Source organism: Spinacia oleracea, chromosome 6 (genome assembly GCF_020520425.1).
Source record: "Spinacia oleracea cultivar Varoflay chromosome 6, BTI_SOV_V1, whole genome shotgun sequence".
NCBI lineage: Eukaryota > Viridiplantae > Streptophyta > Magnoliopsida > Caryophyllales > Amaranthaceae > Spinacia > Spinacia oleracea.
This window is the reverse complement of record NC_079492.1, coordinates 48,825,700-48,852,194: the sequence shown is the minus strand read 5'-3', so window position 1 is coordinate 48,852,194 and position 26,495 is coordinate 48,825,700. Positions and strand designations below refer to the sequence as shown.

At 40.4% G+C, this 26,495-nt stretch overlaps 2 protein-coding genes across 2 annotated transcripts; one reads left to right on the top strand and one right to left on the bottom strand.

Moving 5' to 3' along the window:
- The first annotated feature begins 391 nt into the window (after positions 1-391).
- LOC110790278 (probable 2' cyclic ADP-D-ribose synthase BdTIR) lies at positions 392-3,650 on the top strand. Its single transcript, XM_021995067.2, has 2 exons — positions 392-971; positions 3,134-3,650. Exons 1-2 carry the CDS (start codon positions 475-477, stop codon positions 3,267-3,269), a joined length of 633 nt encoding a protein of 210 aa, XP_021850759.2. The 5' UTR covers positions 392-474; the 3' UTR covers positions 3,270-3,650.
- A 15,253-nt stretch (positions 3,651-18,903) lies between these two features.
- On the bottom strand, positions 18,904-20,070 carry LOC130463127 (uncharacterized). Its single transcript, XM_056832174.1, has 2 exons — positions 19,219-20,070; positions 18,904-19,164 (listed from the first exon to the last, which is right to left on the bottom strand). Exons 1-2 carry the CDS (start codon positions 20,068-20,070, stop codon positions 18,904-18,906), a joined length of 1,113 nt encoding a protein of 370 aa, XP_056688152.1.
- Between the last annotated feature and the right edge of the window lie 6,425 nt (positions 20,071-26,495).

Genomic DNA, 26,495 nt, shown 5'->3' with positions numbered 1-26,495 from the left:
ATCGCGAGGTGATTGGTACGTAGCATGCGCCATATATAATAATCCTTATGATTAATTTAGTGTATGAAACTAAGCGCAAATACAGAAGAGTACGTGTTTGAAGGAGTAAAACTATCCCATATTATGGTCCTAATAAACAGTCAAATTTCCATAATTTGGCATTTTGCGTTGCATAAACAGTCAAAACCTTCAAACCTTTATTTTTTTTCCTTGTCAAAATTTCCCAAAACGCGACCAACACTTAGAAATGCATGTTGAATTTTCAAAATAATACTCAAAATCAAAGGCAAGTTGTAGACCAACATACTCCGTACCCTCATACCTATATATATAAATAACAAACTTCATACGTCAAATCATCATAAATACCATAAACAACAAAACTCACAAACCCAAATAGAAATCATATACACCAATTAAAACTTAATTAATTACTTGTGAAAGAAGTAAAAAAAACACACTAGCTAGCTAGCCATGCAACGTTCAATGATCTCCAAAACCCTAGCTTCATCCACCCAAATCCTCCACCCCATAACTCGTATTCCTCGATCGAACCCAAATCCACTATGCGATATTTTCATCAACCACCGAGGGGCTGACACAAAGAGGACAATCGCCGGTCTTTTATACCAGCACCTCTCAGGTCTTGGGTACAACCCTTTTCTAGATAGCAAGAGTATGAAACCCGGGGATAACCTATTTGATAAGATTGACCCGGCAATAAAAAGTTGTAGGATCGGATTGGCAGTCTTTTCCCCACGTTATTGTGAATCGTACTTTTGTTTGCATGAACTATCCTTGATGATGGAGTGTAAGAAGAAGGTAGTGCCCATTTTTTGTGATGTGAGACCCTCGGAGCTCCGGATTAAGGATAATGCATGGAGTTGTTCTACCAAGGAACTTGAGAAGTTTCATTGTGCTATTGAAGAAGCTAAAAATATTGTTGGACTCACATTTGATACTTTAAATGGGTTAGTTATTTTATTTCTATCTTTAGCAGATTAATAGTACATATCTTTTTGGAGAAACTCTACTTTTAACTTACCAAAAATAAAACTAACTTAAAAATGTATACTCCGTCCCTTAATACTCGACCTGTTTTGACTGGATACGTTTCCCAATGCAAAACTTTGACCACCAATTTCTTTAACTACGTATAATAAAAAATTATAAAAATATTAGTATTTTGAAAATATATATTAATATGAAGCCAACAATATATTATATACTAACATTTTTTTTCATATACTAGAAATAAAATAGGGTCAAAATAAATTATGTGAATAATGCAAAAATTGAAAACAGGTCGATCCCTCTCCTACCTTTTCTATTGTCCCATACCTAAAATTTACTTTATTAAAAATTGGGTATAAAATAAGGGCATTAGTTGATAAAGCGGTCTCATAAATAGAGATACAAATAGAGCAAGTGGGAAAAGTTTTCATTTTAGATATGGAGCAATCTCAAAGGAACACCCCAAAGACGAAAATGGTGTAAACAAAAAGGAACATAGAGAGTACTAGCTACCTCTGTATATTCCATGAAGTTACTCTCACTTAGGATTTTCTTAGATTGTGGTTAATGGATTAAGGGGATAATTAAAGTAATTAAAACAACCTTGATAAAAGGAAAATGAAGGTAAATTAAGCTGGTTGAAAGGAGTGTGATGTAAGAACTTAGATGATCAAAAGTGGCTGTTAGTGCTGTGAGGAGAAGGGAGGAAGGATAAATCTTTTACCCCTCGCATTAGAGTAATAATCCCTCTAGTGGCCAAAATTGTTTTTTATTTTTCTTTTTCGGTGCGAATGAGACACATGAACAATATAAATTACAAATGAAGGCCGAGTAATTCAAACATGAGACCTATCGTATACAAACTTTCAGTCTTATCTAATCTACTAGGCCAATACATCATTGATTAGTGGCTAAAATGGTGGATAACAATTAACCCTGCAATAATGGAGGTAACAATCTCCCTTTCCTTTTAGGTTCTTCTTCCAACACTAGCTTACCATATGGTCAAATATATAGAGACTGGGTAAAATATATAGTGCAGAGACTGGGTAAAATATAATGCAACTTAATAATAAGAATTTCATGGAATCGAACCGTGTAAAAGTTTTGAGAAAAATAAGTACGGAATATATGTTTTATCTCCTAATTAATTCAAGACGATTTGAATAAATATTTCTTTAACTACTACGTATAAGCACACAAAAAAGTCATACTACGTACTATTTATCTATTTTCTTGAGCTCTGAAATCTCCGACTCATGCATCATGCATGCATGTCAACATTATGATAATATATGATTAGATTAATAAGATCAGTAAAATGCAATTTTAGGGACTCAACTTTTATATTTTTCTCATTTAGACACTCATCATTCATTTTTAGGGCCCGGTGTGTTGTGTGTTCATCCATGCCACTCACATGCTTTCTTAAACAAATGATTCCCTCAAGTCCACAAATATAAACATTGAATAAGGCTTGTGTTTTTCCCATGTGGTACTTTCCATATTCCCACATTTTCCCATTTCCCACTCATTTTCTTTTGTATTTCTCACAAGGACTTCCAACAATCGAAACCATTAAAACGTATGCCAATCTCTTATCTTTTAACTTAGTTCTATTTTGGGTGACATTTTTTTCTTCATCTCCCTTCACAAGATTTTTTTCTCAATTCACCATGTATGAGTTATTCGAATATGAATGATCAGTATCCAAAATTATCTAATTTTTTTAAAAAAATTCTCTATTTTATAACCCATCATTGGATGCGTAAAAGGTATAGTCCAAGTAATTACAAAACCGTAGCCCATAAAAATTGAGGGATGAGCATATTAATTGTCTTTTGATCCTATATTACATATAACCACTAAAATTACCTGACAAGTCAAAATTGATGGAAATTAATTTGGAGTAATAATAAATATATACGTACTCCATAATTATGGAGTACAATACTAATCCATCCTTTTCTTTTTATTTGTCCGATTTAAAATGTTTAAAGATTCTAATAAAATGAAATCTGCCCCGCAATACTTTGTCGATTATACTACTTCAAAATGGAAAACGGGTATTATTGCGCGTGGAATTCTAACATTTTTTTTATGTTGTCTTCCTTTGCAGGGACTGGTCAGAGTTTTTGACAAGTGCAACAGATACAATTCTTCGAAACTTGCTTGAAGCTGAACAAGATGACAAGTACTTTAAACATAACATTACCAATTATTTTGAATCAAAATTTGCCGATAATTCAAACTAAATCGCGATTCTTCAATTCATTTATTCTTTTTAAAACCCTTTTCTGGAACCAATAATTCATTTATTCTTTTTAACCCATTTTATTAATAAATCCTTTGTTAATTTGTTACTTTAATTTGTTTTGAAGAAGGTTTAGAAATGACAAAATATCTTTATTCTTTGTAAATGTTTTTTAAGAAGTATTTCTTGTAATTCTTCTTTATAAAGCTAACAATTACTTTAATTTTAATCCCACCCGTCTACAATAGACGGGGATCATTAACTTTACTCTATCAAATAGGACAAATGTTTGTATTTTTTTTTCTGCAGTTTTCTTTTTATACTTAATACATATAGAGTAATAAACCTTAATATACCACATACCAGTTTATTGATCACTTAAATTATAAGAGTGATCAATGTTCTTTTTAATTTGTTTTACCTCGTAGCTTGTAAATTGTATAATAATACGGAAATGTATAGGGAAGAGAGATTTGTATAGTTGAGAAAAAGTGTATTCAGGAACGATAATAATTAATTTTTCGATGACAAATTACTTTACGTAGTACTTCGTACAAGAATCTATACTATCGAAAATGATAAAGGTCGCAACTTGCGACCTTTAAACCGTGTCGATAACATGACATGTTTATGTGTCATGAACGTAATTGGAAACTAAAATATTTAACTTATAATTCCTCTGTTCACGCAAGTCGCAACGTTTGTCGCTTTCACGCATTTCGATGCACAGCTTTGATCATTATTATTTTTAATTCTCTATAAGTAAAAATTATAAAAAGTTAATATTTTGAAAATACACATTAAGACGAATCTAACAAGATCTCAAATAACTATGTTTTATCTTATGTATAAATCACTAATAATGGTTAAAGTAGAATATGTGAATAGTGTAAAAATCACAAACGTTGCGAGTATTAAAAATCGGAGGAAGTATATTATACATGTTACAAAAAAAGGTAGGAAAATCTTAATATATATATATATATATATATATATATATATATATATATATATATATATATATATATATATATATATTTGGTTAAGAGTAAAGTATATTAGAAAGCTCAAATAAACAAACGCCCCATAGGTTAGCTCTTACTAAACGAACCCTCTAGGAGGGACCCTAAAGAAGAGCTTGGGGTAAACACCACAAAGGATCAAAAAACACTCTATAGGGAGTTAGTCCACTCCCTATCTACACGACTAATCTTCTTTCCTATTGTATGAATGCATCTATTATTTACAAGGAATTGTATATGCTGCACAGTTTTATCAATCCTACAAATTGTGTGATCCCAGTACCTTTATTCCTTACTTGCCAGATCATGTAAACTGTGGCAGCAACTGCAGCAAGGAGAACATGCCTCCTCCACTGTGAGGCTTTGTAACCATTCCTAATCCATCTACACAAAGTGTCCAGACCAACAGTTCTATAAGGAATCTGTAACCACTGCATGACAGCAGAGAAGCAACCTACAGCATAGGTGCAAGAACCAAAAATAAGGTCCTGAGTTTCAGATGCATTTCCACAGATCACACAGGCATCAGAATCACTGATACCAATATGGAACAACCTTGCACAGGTAGGGAGTCTTTTCGTCATAGCCAGCCATAAGATAAACCTATGTTTAGGAACCACATTCCTTGTCCAGATAAGGGTGAACCAGTAAGGTGGAATAACCTATGGGAGCAAATTTTTGTACACTTGAGAAATGGAGTAAGATTGACCATTAGGCCAAGTATTACATCCTACAGATTGCACAAGTTCAGCTTTAACCTTGCATATACATTTGAAGCTCCAACTTGCAGATTTTGGAGCTTCAAACCCCCACCAGTCCCCATTCTTCACATACACCTCATGCACCCATTTAACCCACAGTGAATCCTGTTTCTGAGCAACATTCCAAACTAATTTCCCAATTGCTGCTTTGTTCCATTGTATAATGTTTCTCAGACCAAGCCCACCTGCCTTTTTAGGCTCACACATTTTATCCCAACTCACATAGCCATGCCTTGAGATGTTTGCATCACCTGACCAAAGGAACGCACTGCAGATAGAAGTAATTTGTTTAAAGGCAGCTTTGGGGAGGAGAAAAATTTGCCCCCAGTAGACATGAATACTCATAAGTACAACATTGATTAACACCAATCTTCCTGCATAAGAGATATGTCTAGACTTCCAAACTCTAATTCTTGCAGTAATTTTATCCACCAATTGCTCACAGTCAGCAATTCTGATCTTTCTTGAGCTTATTGGAACCCCTAGGTATCTAAAGGGGAGACATCCTAGAGAGAAACCAGAAGCTGAAGCAATCCTCTGAATATCAGTTTCTTCCATTCCCACACAATAGATAGCAGTTTTTTCTTTACTTGCCACCAGGCCAGAGGTGTGGGAGAAGAGATTCAAACCCTGAATCATGCAAAAAATAGACTGATAGTCTCCTTTACAGAACAGCAGAACATCATTTGCAAAGCATAAATGATTTAGAGCCAACCCAGAACATCTTGGGTGAAACTGAAATTGTTGTAAGGTGCCAATATACATCATTGTGCGAGAAAGATACTCCATACATATAACAAAAAGCAAGGGGGAGAGAGGATCCCCTTGTCTAAGTCCTCTCTTGGCTGAGAAAAACCCATGAGGGCTACCATTGAAGAGGAGAGAGTACTTTGTGGAAGTCAAGCACACCATAATGAGTTTACTAAAGTGATCAGGGAAGTTTAAAGCCTTAAGCATCTCTTCCACAAAGCACCAATCAACAGTGTCATAAGCTTTTTTGATATCAATTTTAATCATACAGCTTTTTGGCCCTGCTTTCCTTGTGTAATGTTTAACCAGATCCTGACAGATGAGAACATTGTGAAGGATACTTCTTCCTGAGATGAAAGCTCCCTGGTTCTTTGAAATTATATCAGGAAGAATCAACTGTAATCTTGAGCATAGGAGCTTGGTGATACATTTGTAAACCACATGGCAATAGGAAATAGGTCTAAAATCCATGACTGTAGTAGGACAGTTGGTTTTAGGGATAAGAGTAATGGATGTGGCATTTAGACTACCTAAAAGCTTTCCATTTTCAAAAAAATTGTTGCACTGCTTCCACTACTTCAGGCCCAACAATACCCCATGCCTGTTTGTAGAACTTGCTACCATATCCATCCATGCCTGGGGATTTGTCATTTCCAATAGAGAACATTGCAGTTTTTACTTCTTCAGCAGTGACACTTCTAGCAAGGAGCAGATGGTGTAGACACCTACTTTTGTCCCCATTCCCGAAAGGGAAGGTTCGATGATGAAAACATAAATCTCCACTTGACAACGCATCTCCTATAAAATAACGAATCTCAATTCCCCTTTTCATTTCACCCGAAACCTGCTATTTATAGAAACCTGCTATTTATGGAAACCTGCTAAAAATAGTAACTGCCGTAAAGGGTAGCTTCTACAAGTGGCAAGTCATAAAAGATAGAAACCTGTCAGAATTAGGTGTTGCACTCCAACATAAGTCCTAAATGAGATAGAAAACTACAAGAATCCTATTCCTAATATGATTCGGAAATAAGAGTTACGTATTAATTAAAATCCTAACGAGCCTAGAGTTCGTAACGGGCCCAGACGCATTCCGTCATGAAATTGATACGCACTAAAAGACTCGATTAAGTCTCAAACACTACGGATTTCAGGAATCCGAATCTGACTAAGAAAACAGCCCAGACCCTATTTTCAACGCCTGGCTCTGGGCGCCGAAATCTTCGGCGCCCAGGCCTGGGCGCTGGAATTACCTGGGTATGTGTTTTTTCCTAATTCTTTGTCAATTAGAACTCTGCAATTCTATCTTTCCACGAACTCTTCCCTATAAATACAGCCCCAAATTCGACGTGAAAAGAACACACAATTCATATTCTGAGTATTGACTCCAACCCTTAGCCTAAGCCCCTCGCTGCGAAATTGTTCACGCGTTCTGTCGCAATCGATCCATAAATCGAACAGAACGTATCCTGTCCCATAATTTGAGATTCGTTAAATAAAAAGGAGAAATAGCAAAGTCAAAGTGGTTAGTTTTCTGAGAACCGTGACGCACCTCTCAAGGGTGCGTCGTAATGTGTCCCTTTTCGATGATTTAATTGCTTTCCTCGCCCTTTTTATGAACTGTTAAACTAATTAAATCTGATTGTTCTACCACGCCTAATAAATATAATATTTTTGGGAAATTGGATTATCATGCTAGGTCCCTTAATGCTATTTAAATCAGATAATCGTGATCGATCTAGTATTATATGTTGCATATTGCTAAAATCAACTCAGATTAGTTTAATAGTTAACGCATGTCCCTTCAATTATTTATGTTGAGCTAGTAAGGATATCCTGCCTCTGGAGTTATCGACGAGCGAGTACTCCTCTCGGTATTTACAGTCCCCCGAACCCTCAATCTCTACCTTGCGGGTGTATGTTGAGAGATCCCCACACCAGGGATCACAAGGGAACCTACGGCCGTCGTGGTCAAACATAATTGCACTCCCTTTATGTCACGATAACCGGGTTTTGTCAGTTTTTCTCATTGTCGTTAAAAACTGAATGGCGACTCCTATATTACTAGTCAATTGGGTGTAAACTCATAGGAAATCCAATTACACTTGATTGAATAAAAAGAATCGTCACACCCACGAGGGACGAGGTCACACATTAGCCTCGTGCTTTTTCGACCCCCTCACAGTGCGACTCCACTGGGGATAGTGAAGGAAATACTCGTGCTTGTAGGTAATCAAAATAGCCGAAGGGTGAAACGATCCTACCCTGCGTTTATTTCCCCATCAAGTTGGGACGACCTGAAAATCAGCATATTAATGTGAACGGGCAGAACATCATAACGAATCTCGGCTCCCTCCGGAGTTGGGACTAAGGATACCTTTTTTCGCCAATAGGGGGGTGCATACGCCGCGCATGTTGCCCACTCGGTGCTTGTGCAGGTAGTACACCTATCCCGAACCCAATCGCTCGCTCATTAGGTCCCTCTCGCCTGCATGCCCCCTTGGCTTGCACTTGCGGGTTGGCCTCTTGAGCGAAATTCGTCTGTTGAAGACACTTCCTCGACCGGGGCATGTGTTGGATCTACGATAGAAGCGGTACCAAGCCAGGCGCAAATAACTACCTATAGAAGCCTATCATAAACTACATGACATGTTATTATCGCCTCATGATGAATGTTAGTTATGTGTAGCGAAATATGTGATTGTGTGTGACAAACTATCCTAGAAAACCAACGACCTTAAAAATTGCCCAAACATTCATAGACTAATTTGCCAAAGAGTTATACCGAAATACGTGTTCCGCAAACCCGAATGATCGCCACAAAAAAGCGACGCTCGGGATGGCCTGTAACGAATCCCACAAAACGCTGCACAACGCGTAAAGGACGTTATTAGGCAAGCACGCAAATCGAAGTCGCATAAACAAAAGTAGACACAAACAGAAAACGAGAATCAGCCAGGGACGCATTTTCAACGCCCCTGGCTGGGCGCCAGAATTTCTCACGCCCGACGCTGGGCGCTGAAGTTGCTGCTTGGCCTTCTGGTCAGGCGCAGCAGCCGCGGTGCCCACGCGAAAGGAAAATACGTAGCACAAAAAATGTTCGTAAAAAGAATTGCTACGAGGGCGTAAGAAAAGCACTCGATTTCAAAAGCGACTCGTAAAAAATTAATAACTCTTTGCATCGTTGTTAGGCCTCCTACGACGATAATGCTCGGCACTAAAAAACCGAACATGCTAACAATTATGAATGTCACACGGGCAAGTGTTTCGAAAATCCAAAGAATGACCAAAAGAAAAAAAACTAAAAAGTGTACCAACAAAAGAAAGAGTGAAAAACCAATAGAGAGAATCGAAGTCTAGACTAAGTAATGCTTGAAACTTTGGGAACCTAAACTTTAGCTTATCTTATGCCTAGGAATGGTCCTGCCACTTGGTGCCGATCAGGGAATCAACGGTTAGTGCGTCTCGAAGATACATCGCCAACATCAGGTTTAGTGACTCCAAGCTCCGTCCATCGTCCCTAATTTCAAGGATCTCCGCTTCCCCAACCTCGATTCGCACCTTCAAACATGTGCATCAAAGATTTGCGAGACCAGATGGTCCAAATGACCCAACTTATGGGCCAATTGAAAATGGAAAATGAAGCTTTAGCGGCTGCGCAAGCCAAAAATGACCTCGATAACGAGAAGAGGATTGAAAAAATGGTCCTACAGCAAACCATGGGGAGCAAATACTTTTCCCTCGATCCTGAACCTTTTCCTGGCAAACTACCAGAAAAGTTCTGTTCATCTGACTTACCAAAGTTCAAGGCCACGGACAACCCCCGTGATCATCTACTGAGCTTTGTGAATGCCATGAACTTGAAAGGCGTGGAAAAGTCCATGTATTTACCTGCCTTTCCTTTGTCCTTGGAACCTGTGCCGCTCAAATGGTACTATCACCAGGACCCTAAGCTCTTCCCCACTTGGGAAGACTTTGTCAATGTCTTCATCAAGCAATACTCGTCGAACATGGATTTCCAAGTCACCATGCGCGAGCTGGAAGTTCTCTTCCAAAAGAAAAATGAGGGTTTCACAACCTACTTTGCTAGATGGAGGGACCAGGCGGCCCAGCTAATCAATAGGCCTCCCGAAACAGAATTGGTCCAAAAATTCATTGACAACCTGGACCCGGCTTACATACAACACCTTAGGTACCTGGGACTTGACACTTTCAAAAGAGTTTATGATGTGGGAATAAAGATCGAGGACGACCTCGCCAAAACCATACAAAGCAAACCCACATATAAAAACAACACCTATAATCGGGGTAACACATCCCAAGCCCAAGAAGTCCATGCTGTGGAAGAAACTCCCGCCCGAAGAAGCCCTGGAAGATGGGTCCGAGACCGAAAGTTTGCCCCACTCGGGTCGACTTTGGTAGAAGCCTTTGAAAGATTAACCAATCAAGGAAAGTTGAGACCTATAGGCCCCACCCGTGACCCTCCTGTCAAAAGCAAATATTGGGTCGAAGGTACTTACTGCAAATTCCATCAAGGAAATGGGCATGACACTGAAAACTGCTGGAACCTAAAGAATACCATCTAGGACATGATAGAGGACGAAGTGATACCTCTCCCTAACGTTGGCAAACCCAACAACAACAAGAGCCCACTCGGCTCTTGTCACATCTCTCTCGACCAACCAGAAAATGAGAACTTCGATCCTACGGTGTACATTACACCTCAAGGTGCACCAGTCGCTGTGGTCCCTATGGATCAAATCGAGAGGGAAGTGTGCGGTGTGTGGGATGATGATGCTGAAGATATCTACCTATCTCAAGTGTCGGGCCAGAACCTCTTTACTGAAACTTGGCCCGGATATGCTCTCATTGACACCACCACTCAAGAACCCAAAGTCGATAACCTCACCGGATCAGGAAGAATGTACCAGCCTGACATTCGCCCACCTCCTATGGACGATATGCCAGTCAGACAAGCTCCTGAGAATGGACGGCACACCACCGTCGCAGAAGTCATTGAAAATCCTCTTTTGAAACAATTGAAAAGAACCAAGGCTGAAATTACCATCTGGGATCTCATGTGTACCTCAAAAGAACATCGCAAAAAGCTTATTCTCTCACTTGACCTCATCTCAGTGCCTACAGATATCACACCTAACTCATTGGTTAACCACGTCACGAGAGATGCTGGAGAAAAGGCCATAGTTTTCACTGACAAAGATTTACCCAGGGAGGGGGGTGCCCATAACAAAGCCCTCTATCTAGTAGTTGGATGCAAAGGGAAAAACATCCCCCTAGCGCTCGTAGATAACGGTTCGGCGGTTAACGTTTGCCCGTTGCGAACCGCCCATTGCCTGGGACTAGGAAGCGATGACTTCCAAACCTCCACACAAGGGGTAAGAGCCTATGATAACTCTCGAAGGCCTGTGTTGGGAAAACTCAACCTTACCATACCAACCGGGCCTGTGGCACGCACCACGGAGTTTCAAATAATCGACATCAAGCCCACTTTCAACCTCCTATTGGGGCGACCTTGGCTCCATGACTTAGGAGGTGTGGCTTCTACCCTGCACCAAATGGTTAAACTTAACCATAACGGGGTAATAATAGAAATCCGCGCCCCTCCTCTCGACATCAGCTGTACTATGGTTGGAACGGCCGAAACTGCGGACGACCTTTATGGGTTTCAAATGGAAGAAACAATCCAGTTCATTGAAGACTATGATCCAGCATTCCTAGACCCGCATGCATCCCGGGTCATCCCTAGAATGCTGCTAGCTCAAGGTTATTTCCCAGGAACCCCATTGGGCATAAGGAAGAAGGAATGCACATTCCATCCTTTACCCAACAAATCTACTCCCTTTGGCTTAGGCTATAAACCAATGGAGGAAGATATTGCTGACCGCCTGTCTGGGCTACGCCTTAACAAAGCCAAGCAAACCACCCTCCTTCCCCCGTATCAAAGAACCCTTAACGGGATGTTCGTTCGGGAAGGAGAAGAACACCAATGCTGTGATTTCCCTGAACCCTTCGTTCAGGATGGCTTGCTAAAACCCGGATTTGAAATTTTCCATGACTGCCACACCTTGGATGAAGCACCCCACCTCACCAAGACTAAAACAGCTGAAATATTGGACAACCAGGCTCTATGGACATTGTTTAACGAATCGAGGCCTATGGAGAACGAGACTGTGATGACTACCCTAGCTTTACAAGATGAAGGTTTCGATCCAACCCGGTTAATCTCTCCTGCATCATAACTAGAAGAGGTCGAGAACGGATGGGTGAAGACATATCAGTGGGTCAATGCAAAAGGAATGGAATTCAAGATGAGTACCGGTGAAGGACCGAAGTTTTATGAGACTAAACCCCAGGCTTGAGCCATATAGAGCACCATTAGTAAAAAGCGCCTAGTAGTTCTTTAGATTGGTAGAAAAAATAATAGAGACCTTAGATGGTCCTAAGGCCCCTTAGAATATAGGTCAGGTTTATTTCAGTGTGTTTTCCTTACTTTCCGAATCAATAAAGGCGTAACATTTCTCCGAATTTTTTTTATTCTAACACTAAATAAAGCACCAAATGTACTTGCAAAATACAAAATAAAGAGGCGGCCCACTCTAGGCCCAACAAACAATGCCCATTCGGTTTTGAAATAGTGCCATGGGAGCCAATTCCCGAAACCCACAAAATAAACCGCACCATCCCATTCATATCCCCAAAACATAAAAGTCAACCAGTGTAACCATAAAAACCAACCCATACAACCCAAAGAAGTCAAAGGAAATCAAAATCCAAAACGAAAGCAAATGTTGCTTAAAAGGGGAATTAATAAAATACAACCCCCACCAATCCTTCAAAAACGACACGCACCTCAACCCACCTCAAAAGCCTACACAAGGATCTTCATAACTTCCGCACCCTAACTCCATTTTCAAAACTTTTTCGAGTCACGAATAGAAAAAAATTAATCCGGACAAAAATGCATTTCACGCTAACAGCCAAAAAAGCCTCCAAAATAGCCTCAAAATTGACTTTAAATACGAGCAAAAAAATCAAGGCACAAAAAAAAGAAATAAATGCAAGAACATGTGAAGCAAAGCGTCAAAAATTGACCGCCCAAGTCATTTTCAGCGCCCAGGGCCGGGCGCCGAAATCTTTGACGCCCCAGCCTGGGCGTTGAAACTCTCTGTCTACCAAAAATTTTATTTTCAGAAGTGCTCGTCATTTTATCCGCACACAACGGAAAAATAACGAACACTTGGGGGGTACAGTACGTATTCAAATAGGCTTACCAAAATATAGCCATACAAATTAGTCGAATTTCATTTTGTCGCGACTTATGGCAAAAAACGGCAGATGAAAATAATGATAATACTTCACTCATTTGACCGATTAAGTAATATGCTTCCACCTCAGGGCGTATCTACCGAAATCCGGCATACTAGAACTTATTCTAAAGCTAGAACTACGCGCGACCTGATTCTGACAAGATACGTAGGCAATCCTTACCAAGGATTCGGTCCAATAAAAAAAAACATAAAACATATTCTTTGTGCAAAAAGTGTTAGACATATAAAAACATAAAAAAGAGGAGAGACAAAAATAAATGAAAATGAAAAATAAAAATACGCCTTTATTGAAAAAAAATAATAAGAAGGAAAACAAAGTGCTAAGAATAAAAACAAACACAACCGAAATAAATAAAGGGCACCTACACCCTAGCAAGAACTACACTACTCTAGTTCTTCCGGATCATCAAATAAAGTCTTGTAGAGGGCAATGTTCGCAGGATCCACCCCCACAGTCTTCTGCGCTGCCCCAATATCAATCTCCATAAGAACCGGCTCCTGGACACTAACTTCCAAAGATGCCAAGGCTTCAGAAACATTCTCAGTTATAGCCCGCTCAGCCTCAAGGGCACAGACAATGGTGGGAGAAGGATTATTATCATCAACTAGACTAGCCACTGTTTCTACAAGCGGCTGAGCCTTTCTAACCCATACATTGTTCCGGCGACGATCTCCGTGATAGCTTGCATTTCTTTTAGCAACAGCAGGCCCCTTCATGTTAGGCATCTTTTTAGGCCTGAAAATGAAACGGGGAGGAACTTCCTTTCGCTTTCGATCAGGACGAGCTTTCACAATCTTAATACTATAGGTACGAGGTTTGGCAGAATCAGGACCCTCATACCTAACATGAATACGAGGTATCAAAAGCTCAGCCGGCTCCCCATTTCGAGCCTCGGTCCTCACATCTTTATCATCGGAGCTCATCCACAACTTGTAGTTTTCAGAAAGACCCACAAAGCCATTTGTAGCTACGGCCCAACGCGGTAGACCATCATAATACTTAGCCCACGCTAGAACTCGTGCTTGCGAAAAGGCCGCTACCTTAGGTGGTACCGTATCAGAAAAAGGGATAGTCTGCCTTAAACCATATTGACGCATGACTTGGTAAGGGAAAATATAAATGGGACGAGATAGCCCCAACAAAGAAACATAAACCGATACATCAGAACCCCCTGTCATAGTAGTCAAACCCCACCATGGTACCACCCACTTAATAGAAAAAATGACATAAGTAAAAAAGGAGGTCTATTCGGCCTCGTCCTGGCCTTGGTGCAAGTATTTTCGGTTACCCAAGGCTATAGGGCGATAATGTTTAGGATCGGCAGGAGCTTCCAAAAGTCTAAGCCGTTCCACGAGCCAAATCTGCAAAAAGCGGGCACGATCAAAAAAAAATTAATAAAAGAAAACGGTTCCTGGTGCGCAGTTTCAACGCCCAGGACCAGGCGCCGAAAATTCCAGCGCCAAGCCCTGGGCGCTGAAACTCATTGTGTACGCAAAAAAAAAAATGTGTATACGTGCGCAAGGAAAAATCGATTACCTGCAGTAATAGGGGGCTTCCCTTAAAATATTCAGATTTGACATCCTTCTTCAGCTCATCCACACTCAGCAAAGTCTCGGCAACAACCAACGGCATAATAGAATAGCAACTTTCCATCTGGCTAATGAAGGGGATCAACCTTATGTCACCGAACGCGCCATTGTTATTCGATAGCAAATAGTGATTCAACAAGCAAAATACAAGGGCTCGAATATTCAATTTCTGTTCGGTCATATTCTTACTAGGCCTAAAGTGATGTTTTACAAGTTTTGCCAAGTTAACCTCGTTACCTACAACAATTTCAGCAAACATGTTATCATCTAGTCCTAGGAAAGCCCCTATGGTTGTTTTACCCTCTTCAATAGTGCCAGGGGTAGCAGGAGTAGCATTAGTAGGATAACCAAGGATCGCAGCAAATTCATCTGGCAAAGGACATATTTCGTTGCCCCGAAAGGCAAAAACATGATGATCGGAGTCCCAAAAGCTTAGGGCAGCATGCAGAAAGTTATAATCAATATTAATTTGTTGTAAGCCTAAAAGTGCCTCTAAGTGGTATTCTTTTAACAAAGCCTTTTCTGTGGGAGTAAGGGCCCGTAGCCAACGCCTAACAGTCCGTTGGAGTGAGAAAATAGGGATCGACATGGCAAAAACAATGAGTAATTAAAACACAGCAAAAGGGGAGAAAGAAATTGAGAGTGGTGGAAAATAGGGACGTATCTAGCCCCTATATATAGCTGAACGCACCCAGTGACATCCTGATCCCATTCGGAAACGTGTTAGGAAATCCGAAAGTCAAATATCACCAGGAAAAGACTTCCAGCGCCCATGGCTGGGTGCCGAAATGTTTAACGCCTGGCCTTGGGCGCTGGAAATACAGCCCAAGGCCCGGATTTCACAAAAACGCGGAACAGGAAAGGACTTAAAACCGTGTTGCTAAACACGAGGCCCTATTGCAAGTAGGATCAAGCCCAAAGCACCTTTAGCTCCCAAATAAGCACAAAAAAATAAACATTAAAACTTGGTCGAAACTTAGACTTGTCTCAGAAAATGCTTATGTACACTTTTCAAAAACAAGTTAAATATCATGGTCATTCTTCGAAACACCAAAAATGTGTGTCGTTAAGTCGTTGGGTTTTCCAAATAAAAAAATGTTTGTCTGCCAAAGGATTAATCCGGGCCAAGCTAAAACCGGATGTCGCCTGAAAACTAAAGTCGCACTCCACGGCTTCGCTAAAGTAGCACACTACTATAAAAGGTCGCTCGCACATACGAGCATGACCCCAAACATGATTACAAGATGCGAGAAACGACCGACGAGCTCCAGTGCTTGAGGGCTCGCGAAAAAATATACTCCAACAAGAAGCGCACAATAAAAATCACATTCCCGGACTACGCCATACACCATCTCATGTTTGGATATCTCAAAAAAAAAGCGCAGGTTCGACCTCAGAGAAGGGTCGTCATTGACACTTATGCATGGTCCTCTGATCAAAGACCAAGTAGTGGCAAAAATCGAGCCGTAAAGACTAGCTCAAAACCACGAAAGCAGACGGTTACAAGACAAAGGTCCGTCTAAACCCGTTGTCAACCCACGTTCAGGTTACAACTAAATCCGAGCATCCCTCGAAAGAATTCTCTCTTGCAAGAATAAATAAAAGAAATTCTCAAAAAAAGAAATCACAATAAACAAAAAAATAACTTGCCCACCTCAATCAGGCAAGATCGCGCTGCGAACCACGCAAGTTCCAAATCAAGGAAAAAACGAATTCAGGGATGTCCACCCTTAGCGGATAGGGCTCGCCCACCTTCAGCGGGCGGGGTCTGCATCACTAGCCGCGCAGGTCCTCAGTTTTCCAAAAAACGAAATTTTCAAAAGTAAAAAATGAAACAGGCTCGCCATCTTCAGCCGACGGGGTCTACGACGCAAACCACGTAGGTCCTTATTTTCAAAAAATAAATAAACACAAACAAATTTCAGAACAGATTCGTCCACTTCTATCGGACGGGGTGTCCACCCTTAGTGGACAGGCTCGCCATCTTTAGCCGGCGGGGTCTGCGTCACTAACCGCGCAGGTCCTTAGTCGCTGCAGCGATAACTTTCTTTGGTTTTCCGTTTTTCCCAAAAACGATGTGAGTAGCCTTTGGTTTTCCGTTTTTTCCCAAAAAAGATGTGAGTAGCCTTTGGTTTTCCGTTTTTCCCAAAAACGATGTGAGTAGCTTTTGGTTTTCCGTTTTTTCCAAAAAAGCGATGTGAGTAGTTTTCCCTTTTTCCAAAATTTAAAAGATTGGTTTTCCGTTTTTCCAAAAAAAAAGAATGATGTGCTGGATTTTCCTTTGTTTTACGTCCCATAAAAACAAGGGGGTTTTCTCGTTTAGCTAACCCTGAAAATGAGAATCTTTAAAAACATTTTTACCTCGTGGTTGGGCTTGGCCAGGCCCAATTACACCTTATAACTTTGATTTCGAAAACATCTGTAGCTACTCCCAATGACAAAGTGAGGGAGTTTCTACGCCTCTTTAAATACTTCCAATGACAAAGTGAGGGAGTATTCTATACTATCCGTTGACAAATCCCAATGACACGTGAGGGATATGTCGACATTTCAAGTGATGACCCTTAAGTCAAATGTTATCACTCGGGGGCTCGTGAGACCCTCGCAAAATAGGTCACATACACCATGGCTTGTGTGACGCACTCCGTCTAGTACTTTGACCATCGTCTTACTCCAAGACTCAGTCAAAGTGGGGGCTAACTGTAGACACCTACTTTTGTCCCCATTCCCAAAAGGGAAGGTTCGATGATGAAAACATAAATCTCCACTTGACAACGCATCTCCTATAAAATAACGAATCTCAATTCCCCTTTTCATTTCACCCGAAACCTGCTATTTATAGAAACCTGCTATTTATGGAAACCTGCTAAAAATAGTAACTGCCGTAAAGGGTAGCTTCTAAAAGTGGCAAGTCATAAAAGATAGAAACCTGTCAGAATTAGGTGTTGCACTCCAACATAAGTCCTAAATGAGATAGAAAACTACAAGAATCCTATTCCTAATATGATTCGGAAATAAGAGTTACGTATTAATTAAAATCCTAATGAGCCTAGAGTTCGTAACGGGCCCAGACGCATTCCGTCATGAAATTGATACGCACTAAAAGACTCGATTAAGTCTCAAACACTACAGATTTCAGGAATCCGAATCTGACTAAGAAAACAGCCCAGACCCTATTTTCAACGCCTGGTTCTGGGCGCCGAAATCTTCGGCGCCCAGGCCTGGGCGCTGGAATTACCTGGGTACGTGTTTTTTCCTAATTCTTTGTGGATTAGAACTCTGAAATTCTATCTTTCCACGAACTCTTCCCTATAAATACAGCCCCAAATTCGACGTGAAAAGAACACACAATTAATATTCTGAGTATTGACTCCAACCCTTAGCCTAAGCCTCTCGCTGCGAAATTGTTCACGCGTTCTGTCGCAATCGATCCATAAATCGAACAGAACGTATCCTGTCCCATAATTTGAGATTCGTTAAATAAAAAGGAGAAATAGAAAAGTCAAAGTGGTTAGTTTTCTGAGAACCGTGACGCACCTCTCAAGGGTGCGTCGTAATGTGTCCCTTTTCGATGATTTAATTGCTTTCCTCGCCCTTTTATGAACTGTTAAAATAATTAAATCTGATTGTTCTACCACGCCTAATAAATATAATATTTTTGGGAAATTGGATTATCATGCTAGGTCCCTTAATGCTATTTAAATCAGATAATCGTGATCGATCTAGTATTATATGTTGCATATTGCTAAAATCAACTCAGATTAGTTTAATAGTTAACGCATGTCCCTTCAATTATTTATGCTGAGCTAGTAAGGATATCCTGCCTCTGGAGTTATCGACGAGCGAGTACTCCTCTCGGTAGTTACAGTCCGCCGAACCCTCAATCTCTACCTTGCGGGTGTATGTTGAGAGATCCCCACACCAGGGATCACAAGGGAACCTACGGCCGTCGTGGTCAAACATAATTGCACTCCCTTTATGTCACGATAACCGGGTTTTGTCAGTTTTTTTCATTTTCGTTAAAAACTGAATGGAGACTCCTATATTACTAGTCAATTGAGTGTAAACTCACAGGAAATCCAATTACACTTGATTGAATAAAAAGAATCGTCACACCCACGAGGGACGAGGTCACGCATTAGCCTCGTGCTTTTTCGACCCCCTCACAGATGGTGGTTCTCATTGATCACAGGTCCCATAGCAATGATTTTAGGTTTCACATGAGTTTTGGATGGGGGAGTGGTGCCTAACAGCTGCATGTAGTACTCCAAGAAATCATTTTTCACCTCCATGGGGTCATCTTTCCATGCTCCATTGCTATCAATAATAGAGTATATGGCATTTTTTTGTCTTATTTCCTTCAAACTTTGATGGAACATCCTGGTGTTTTCATCACCAGTAGTTAGCCAATCCACCTTGGCTTTCTGTTGCAGAAACTCCAGCTAATTCTTATGAGCTGAAGTATACACAAGACTGACTTCTCTTTCTGTTACTCTGAGGTCATCATTCATAGGATTCTGGTGAAGTTGTTGCTGTGTTTCCACCAGATCACCCAGAGCAGTAGTGTCTCTAGCATGGATTTCACTGAAGGCCTCTTTGTTCAACTTATGGAACTCTTTTTTCAGCAGTTTCAACCTCTGGAAAACTCTAAACATTGCACAACCAGTAATATCAACTCTCCAAGCCTGTTGCACTATCTCATCAAACTGTGGTGAATTGCACCACATATTATAAAACCTGAAAGGTTTATGAGAGCCATCATGATTGTAGGTACGAATGATAGCAGGACAATGGACAAAACTCCCCTCAGGAAGAAAATTTTCCACTACATCACTAAACATGTCTAACCACAGCTGGTTTGCCACCACCCTGTCAATCTTTGACATGACCCTATGGGAACCTTCTTGTGTATTTGTCCAGGCATAGAAACAATCAGCAGTCTTAAAATCTTCAATGGCACAGTTTGAGAAGCAAGCTCTCATAGGTTGAACCTCTCCAAGTCTTACAAGGCTACCTATTCTATCTGTCAAATTGAGGACATTGTTAAAATCCCCCATACAGATCCAAGCACCTCCAACACTTCTAGAAATCACCTCCAAATCATCCCACAAAACTCTCCTATCCCTTGCCTCATTCATGGCATACACAAAAGTGCAATCAAAACTTGTTTTCCTACTGCCAGTAATGATTTGACAGTGGATGAGTTGGCTAATCATGGAGACAATATTGACAGTGAAGCAGTTTGGGTTCCACCCAATAACTATCCTTCCCCCTGCATGTTTTGAGATGTTAGAAGAAAAACACCAACCAGGACAAATATTTATGTACATGGAGCCAAGGTTTGGAGCCCTGACTCTTGTTTCTAAGAGGCTGAACAATTGAATGTTATTTTTCAGGAGAAAATTTCTGATCTCATATTGCTTTGATTTTTTGTTCAAACCCCTTATGTTCAAGCAAAGGATGCTATCCATGTTGGCTAGGGGGAATCACCCCCTGTACAACATGGTCTTCTGGTTGTTCAGCACACTCTCCCTCCATTAAGCTCCTTGGTGATACATGTTCACAGCCCAGTATATCAAAGGAGTTTCTGACAGGTGTGGGTGTATGCACTTTATTGGTTCTGATTGTTCTAAGGGACCTTGTTACCACCTGAAACCCCCCACCATCACCCTCCTGTGCTTGTTGTGGGATAGGTTTAGGCCTCCAAAATGCTTTTGTTTTCTTGGTGCATTGGTCAGTGGAATGCCCCATACCCTTACACACATCACAAATTGTTGGCTTCCACTCATATACCACCTTCTGGCTAACCACCTCTCCATCAACATTCTCATATTCCACTGTCTCTGGTAACTCCTGTGATAGGCACACCTCCACTAAGACCCTAGCATATTGCAACTTCTCTTCTCTTTTGGTAGCTTGGTCCATCTTGACAGGATTCCCCACCATCCCTGCAATTTTATATAGGCTCTTCTCACCCCAATACATGAAATTCAATTGTGGGAATTGAATCCAAATGGGAACAGAATATAGTAAATATTTATTCCTTTTTGTATCGACTACTTATTTACATCTTCTCAGAAAAAATATTGCATTGATAGTAAAAATATTTTGATGACGCATGACCTACGTGTCACCTATATGTACCATTTAGAATCCGACACATAAGATTTCGACAATTAAATGTTGTCGCAACTTGCGATAATTAAATGTTGTCGCAACTTGCGACATTTATCATCACCGTATACTCTATATTAACCTCAAGTCTTATATGTGACAATCCACACCATAAACTTGATGGTGTGGTGTGCTCACACATATAAATAAGCTCAATGCGTTTAAAGTCCCACACGCTGGTTAACAGAATCTAAAAGTTATACCGACAAATAAAATAAAGTAACATCATTCTATACAAAGAACCTCAAACATGAAAGTGCAATAAAACAAGAAAATTAAAAATGAATACAATTTAAAGTAACACCAGTATAGAAAGTCAAGTAACATATGTCTATACAAAGAACCTCTAACATAAAATTGAAGAAATTCAATAACTAAAAATAATATCAGCATAGAAAGTCAAGTGACATTAATCTATACAAGGAACCTCTAACATGAAATTGCAATAAAACAAGAAAATTAACATCGAATACAATGTATAAGTGTAGGACGGTTTTTTGTACTCCTTCCTACGGGGGCGGTTTGTTTTTTTTGGAAACCTTTGTATTTTTGTACTTTGTAGGAGTCGCCACCAAACATTGTTTAGGGTCTCGTTTGGAAAGACAGAAAATGACTCTATTAGGATAAGGCTTTGAATCTTTGAAACGGATGGGTGAGATCCGGTCAAGGGAACGAGATGCTTATTCCGCGAGCTTTAGAAATAATTCAAGTGCGTGACACAACATTTTCGAAAATACCCTAGTTTAGACTATGTGGGTTTGAATTTAGAACAAATAGAATTTCTACTTTGTATGGTGGTCACTTTGCTTTAAAGTTAATTTAAGAAAACGTAAGATCGGTTTGTCCAAGAAATATAATTGTTAAGCATGGTGTAACCTTGTATTTTGTTGAATTTAGCATGTGAGGTGATGAAAGCGATACACAAGTAAAGAAACATCACAATTGAAAATAAGTGCGGAATTAGTAAAGTACAAGACCCCCTAGAAATGGACTAGGGAGTAGGTCCACATTGCCTAGAAGGACTAGGCAAGTAAAGTTGCGAAATTGAAAGTGCGGAATTGAAATTGCAATATTGAAAGGTGCGGAATTGAAATTGCGGAATTGAAAGGTGCGGAATTAAAAGGTGCGTAATTGAAAGGTGCGTAATTGAAAGGTGCGTAATCGAAATTGCAAGATGGAAATTGCAATGTTGAAATAGAATTTGAGCACATGAGGTCCGAACGCCAAACGACTACTTAAAAATAAGTGCGTCCGACACGGAGTCAAAGCTAAAAAATCTCAACTTAGGATGGATTGTTCACCCAAAGTATCCTAGATTTTGCATATAGAACTTGAACTTGAAAAGTTTGAAACTTGAAATGTTGAACTTTGAAATATTGAACTTGAACTTGAAATTGAAATAGTGAACTTGAAACTTGAAATATTGAACTTAAGAGACTTGAATCTCAAAGATCGGGCCTTTTAATGTGGAAAAGGTTAGATCTTTAATGAGCTCTTACTTTGAAATGATCCTAGTGTTAGGGAAGTGATTATGAACAACCCTAAACATCATTGGATCTTGAAACTTTAACTTGAAATTTGAAAAGTGGAGTCTTGAATCTCAAAGACTAAACCTTTAAACATTAGAAAGGTATCATCTTTGATTACTCCATATTTTGAAGGTGATTCTAGTTCAAGGAAGTGATTACAAACAACCATGAACATCATTGAATCTCGAAATTTTTTATTTTGTATCACATAAAGTTTGGATTTTGAAAGAAATGTGCGATTGTTGTAAGTGACATTTTTATTGTTAAAAATGCCAACTTACTAATCATTTTTGAAATAGGAAAATCAAAGAAACATGATTGAATATGGTGGGATTCGGAATTACCTATTTAGGCTTAGGTAAGAATTCCTTTTAGAGCTCCCAATTGTTTAGAACCTGAAATGTTGTATGAGATTTTGTAGGATTTTTGGATTTTGATTTGAGGGGTAATTTTTGTATTACGACGATGTGTTTCGATTTTGCCTCCCTTAATGCTTAGAATTAAGGGTATTTGTAGGAGGATTTGCTACTAAAGGCCAGCCATTGCCAGCGCAGCACGCAGCTGGCAGCGCCCAGCGCTGGTGACGTGGCGCGGATGCCGCCAAAACAAGGACGCGGGCTCCGTCCTTGCTTTGTCTTTTATTGGTGTACCTTCGTACAATTTGTACGAATTTTGGCACGTAGTGTTTGCTTGGGAAGTAAGACTTGATTTGCGTCTAAAAACAAGCCGTTTCGGGTTTTTGAATTTCGGTTTTACGGGACGAGGCCCGACTTGCTCGGTTTTGTGGGTCGGCGCCCGAATTTGGATTGCTTTATGTCATTTTGACTGGAAAAGGCCTTGTAAAACCAATGGAATGGTCCATTGGGTGAGATTGTACTTGGATTTTGAAATTGATTTTTGGAAATTGTATTTTGTACCGAGTTCCGGAATGGGACCGGCCTCGAGGATTGGATTTTGGCTCTTGGATTTTGGACATGTTCTTAGCAATTGGTATTTCCGCACAGAGTTGCTCCAACCGCCTAATAAGGATAATGGTATCGTCATCATCCTAGTGGGGAGACACGAATTAGGTGTCTACAGAAGCCCCCACTTTGACTGAGCGTTCGGTTAGGAAAGCGCAAGTCAAAGTACTTCGAAAGGGACGAAGAATGATCAAGATGTTCTGCAATCAAGAACATTCTTTGTACGCCAGTACCTACACAAAACAGGCGTTAGGAAAAAGGATAGAGTCTACCTCCGTTCGGTTATGACGACTCCGATTTGTACTTGTACTGCTCCTCTGTCTTTTCGAAAATCTTGAATCTTGAATTTTTGAATCTTGAATTTTGAATTTTGAATTTTGAATTTTGAATTTTGAATTTTGAATGCCCGGAGTCAATCCGTTGGGGATGCGTTTCACTGGGGATAAGAGATTTTTATTGTCTCTTAGGATTTTGAAATTTCGGCTGACTTTCCTGGAGCTTGGGTCGTTGGAAGTCGAACGCCTGAGTCGTTGTATTTTTTTTTGGACTTCATATTCTTGAAATGCTCATCTGTTTGTGCTTGGAGATTCGGGTGTATACCCGTATTTTCGGAGGATAGCACGATTCGACGTTTGATGCTTGGCGCAGAAAACCGTAGCAGCAAAGGAAGTTCAATCAGCATGGGAGACCGCGCGCTGAAGATTCCTGCGCATGCAGTAGGCAGCGCTGGGGGCTGAGCTCGGCGCTCGACGCGGGGATGTGATATAAAAGCACCCCTTGCCGTGCCATTTGAAGATCACTCTCTTGCATTCTCCTGCTTCATTTTCTCTCAAAGGTCGAATAATCTCTCCCCTTGCTCTTGTTATTGCCTTGTCCATGTAAGTATTTCATGTTTTTTCTTATGAAATAATCTCTAGGATTGCCTGTAGCTTTGATTTTTCTTGTACTTGGAATCCAACTCCACATCCGTTCTGATTGGAAGCACCGTCAAAATGCATCGACCAACTATCATCACTGGTCATTAAGATTTGCTCGTCGAGTAAGTCATAATCCTCCTCTTCTGCCTCGACGGGGCAGTTGGCTAGGAAGTCTGAGACTGCTGAACCCTTGATAGACTTTTGCGGGGTGTATTTGAGATCGAATTTTGCTAGCATGACCAACCATCTGGATAATCGTCCGTTGAGAGATGGTTTTTCGAACAAGTACTTGAGAGGATCTGCTTTGCTGATTACATGCACTGTATGGGAGAGCATGTAGTGCCGTAGTTTTTTTGTGGCCCAAACCAAGGCGATGCTGAGTTTCTTGAGCTGAGTGTATTTGGTCTCATACTCGATTAGCTTTTTACTGATGTAGTATACGACGTTTTCTTTGCCTTCAATCTCCTGGGCGAGCATGGCCCCAACCTCTGACTCTGTTGTCGTAAGATAAAGCCTGAGGGGAATCCCTGGCATGGTTGGCTTTAGTACTGGTGGATTGGAAAGATAGTCTTTGATAGTATTGAATGCATGCTGGTAATCCTCGTCCTAGACCTTGGATTCGCTTTTGCGGATCTTTCGAAATACCGGTTCACAGAAAATAGTGAGCTTTGAAATGAACCTACTGATGTATTGCAGTTTGCCGAGAAACCCCCAAATCTCCTTTTCATTCGTTGGCGGCTTCATCTCTTGAATGGCTTTGATTTTCGAAGGATCAGCCTCGATGCCACGAGAGCCGATGACATATCCGAGTAACTTGCCTGACGTCACCCCGAACGCACATTTCTGAGGATTGAGCCTCATATTGTATTGCCTGAGCCTGTCGAAGAACTTCCGGAGTACTGAGGTATGCTCATGTCGCTCTTTGGACTTGACAATCATGTCGTCGACATATACTTCAATCTCCCTATGAATCATATCGCTCATGATAGCTGTGACTGTTCTTTGATAGGTTTCCCCCGCGTTTTTTAGTCCGAACAGCATGATTGTATAGCAATATGTACCCCACTGAGTGATGAAGGTTGTTTTCTCCATGTCTTCCTCTGCCATGGGAATCTTATTATAGCCTGCATAACTATCCATAAAAGAGAGTAAGGCATGATTTGCGGTGTTGTCGACTAGGATGTCGACGTGAGGAAATGGAAAGACGTCTTTAGGGATGGCCCTGTTAAGATCTCTGTAATCCACATACATTCATACTTTACCGTCTTTATTTGGAACTGGGACGACATTTGCAATCCATTCCGGATATTTGGCTTCTCGAATAAACCCGGCCTCTAGCTGCTTAGAGACCTCTTCTTGAATTTTGAGGGAAAGGTCCGATTTCATGCGACGGAGTTTCTGCTTGATGGGTTTTGAACCTGGAATGAGAGGAATTGTATGTTGATCGATGCTTGGATCAACCCCTGGAATATCATGATAGGACCATGCAAAGACGTCTATGTATTCTGAAAGGAGCTTGATAAGATCATCTCGCTCTGCCTGAGATAGAGTTAAGCCAATCTGAACTAGTTTTGAATCACTGTTGTTAGAAAGGTTAACTTTTTCTGTTTCCTCAATTATGGGCGTCCCGTTTTCATGATTTTCAATAGCTTTTAGTATTTCAAGGTCAGTATCTTGTGAAGCAAAGTTGTTTGGATTAGAAGTGTGTTTTGAATTTGGACTTGAAGAGTAAGAGGAAATTGAAGTGTTATTGAAATCAGCAATCATTACATCGATAATTTTGACTTGAAGCTCGGCCTTTAGAGGCTCTTGATTGATGCAAGACTCTAGCCCTAGACTCTTAGACTCGTTACTAGACTCGAAAATTGAACGACAAACTCTGGACTTGAACAAAGACACTAATCGTAAAGATAGTTCTCGGGGTATTCCCAAACATCCACGCCATCATCATCATCATCATCGTAGACGGGGCTACATGCATAGATCTGCAAGACTTGATCCCAGACTTGGTCCCACGTGCTGTAGGGAAATGCAGCGAAGCAGCCTTTGCATGAGGTATTGAGCCCTAAGAGGAACATTCTCACCATTTTGCCCTCTGGCAGCTCAGGCTTGATTGTACGAGGAGAGATTGCCCACCTGTGGTAGTATTCTTGGATGCACTCATCTTTTTCCT

Excerpts from the sequence above, each read along its gene's own strand:
- LOC110790278 (XM_021995067.2), top strand. The coding sequence starts at position 475 with ATGCAACGTTCAATGATCTCCAAAACCCTAGCTTCATCCACCCAAATC. Across the intron at positions 972-3,133 it reads ACATTTGATACTTTAAATGG|GGACTGGTCAGAGTTTTTGA; the intron begins GTTAGTTATTTT and ends CTTCCTTTGCAG.
- LOC130463127 (XM_056832174.1), bottom strand. The coding sequence starts at position 20,070 with ATGTACATAAATATTTGTCCTGGTTGGTGTTTTTCTTCTAACATCTCA. Across the intron at positions 19,165-19,218 it reads TCAGAGTAACAGAAAGAGAA|AAAGCCAAGGTGGATTGGCT; the intron begins GTCAGTCTTGTG and ends TTTCTGCAACAG.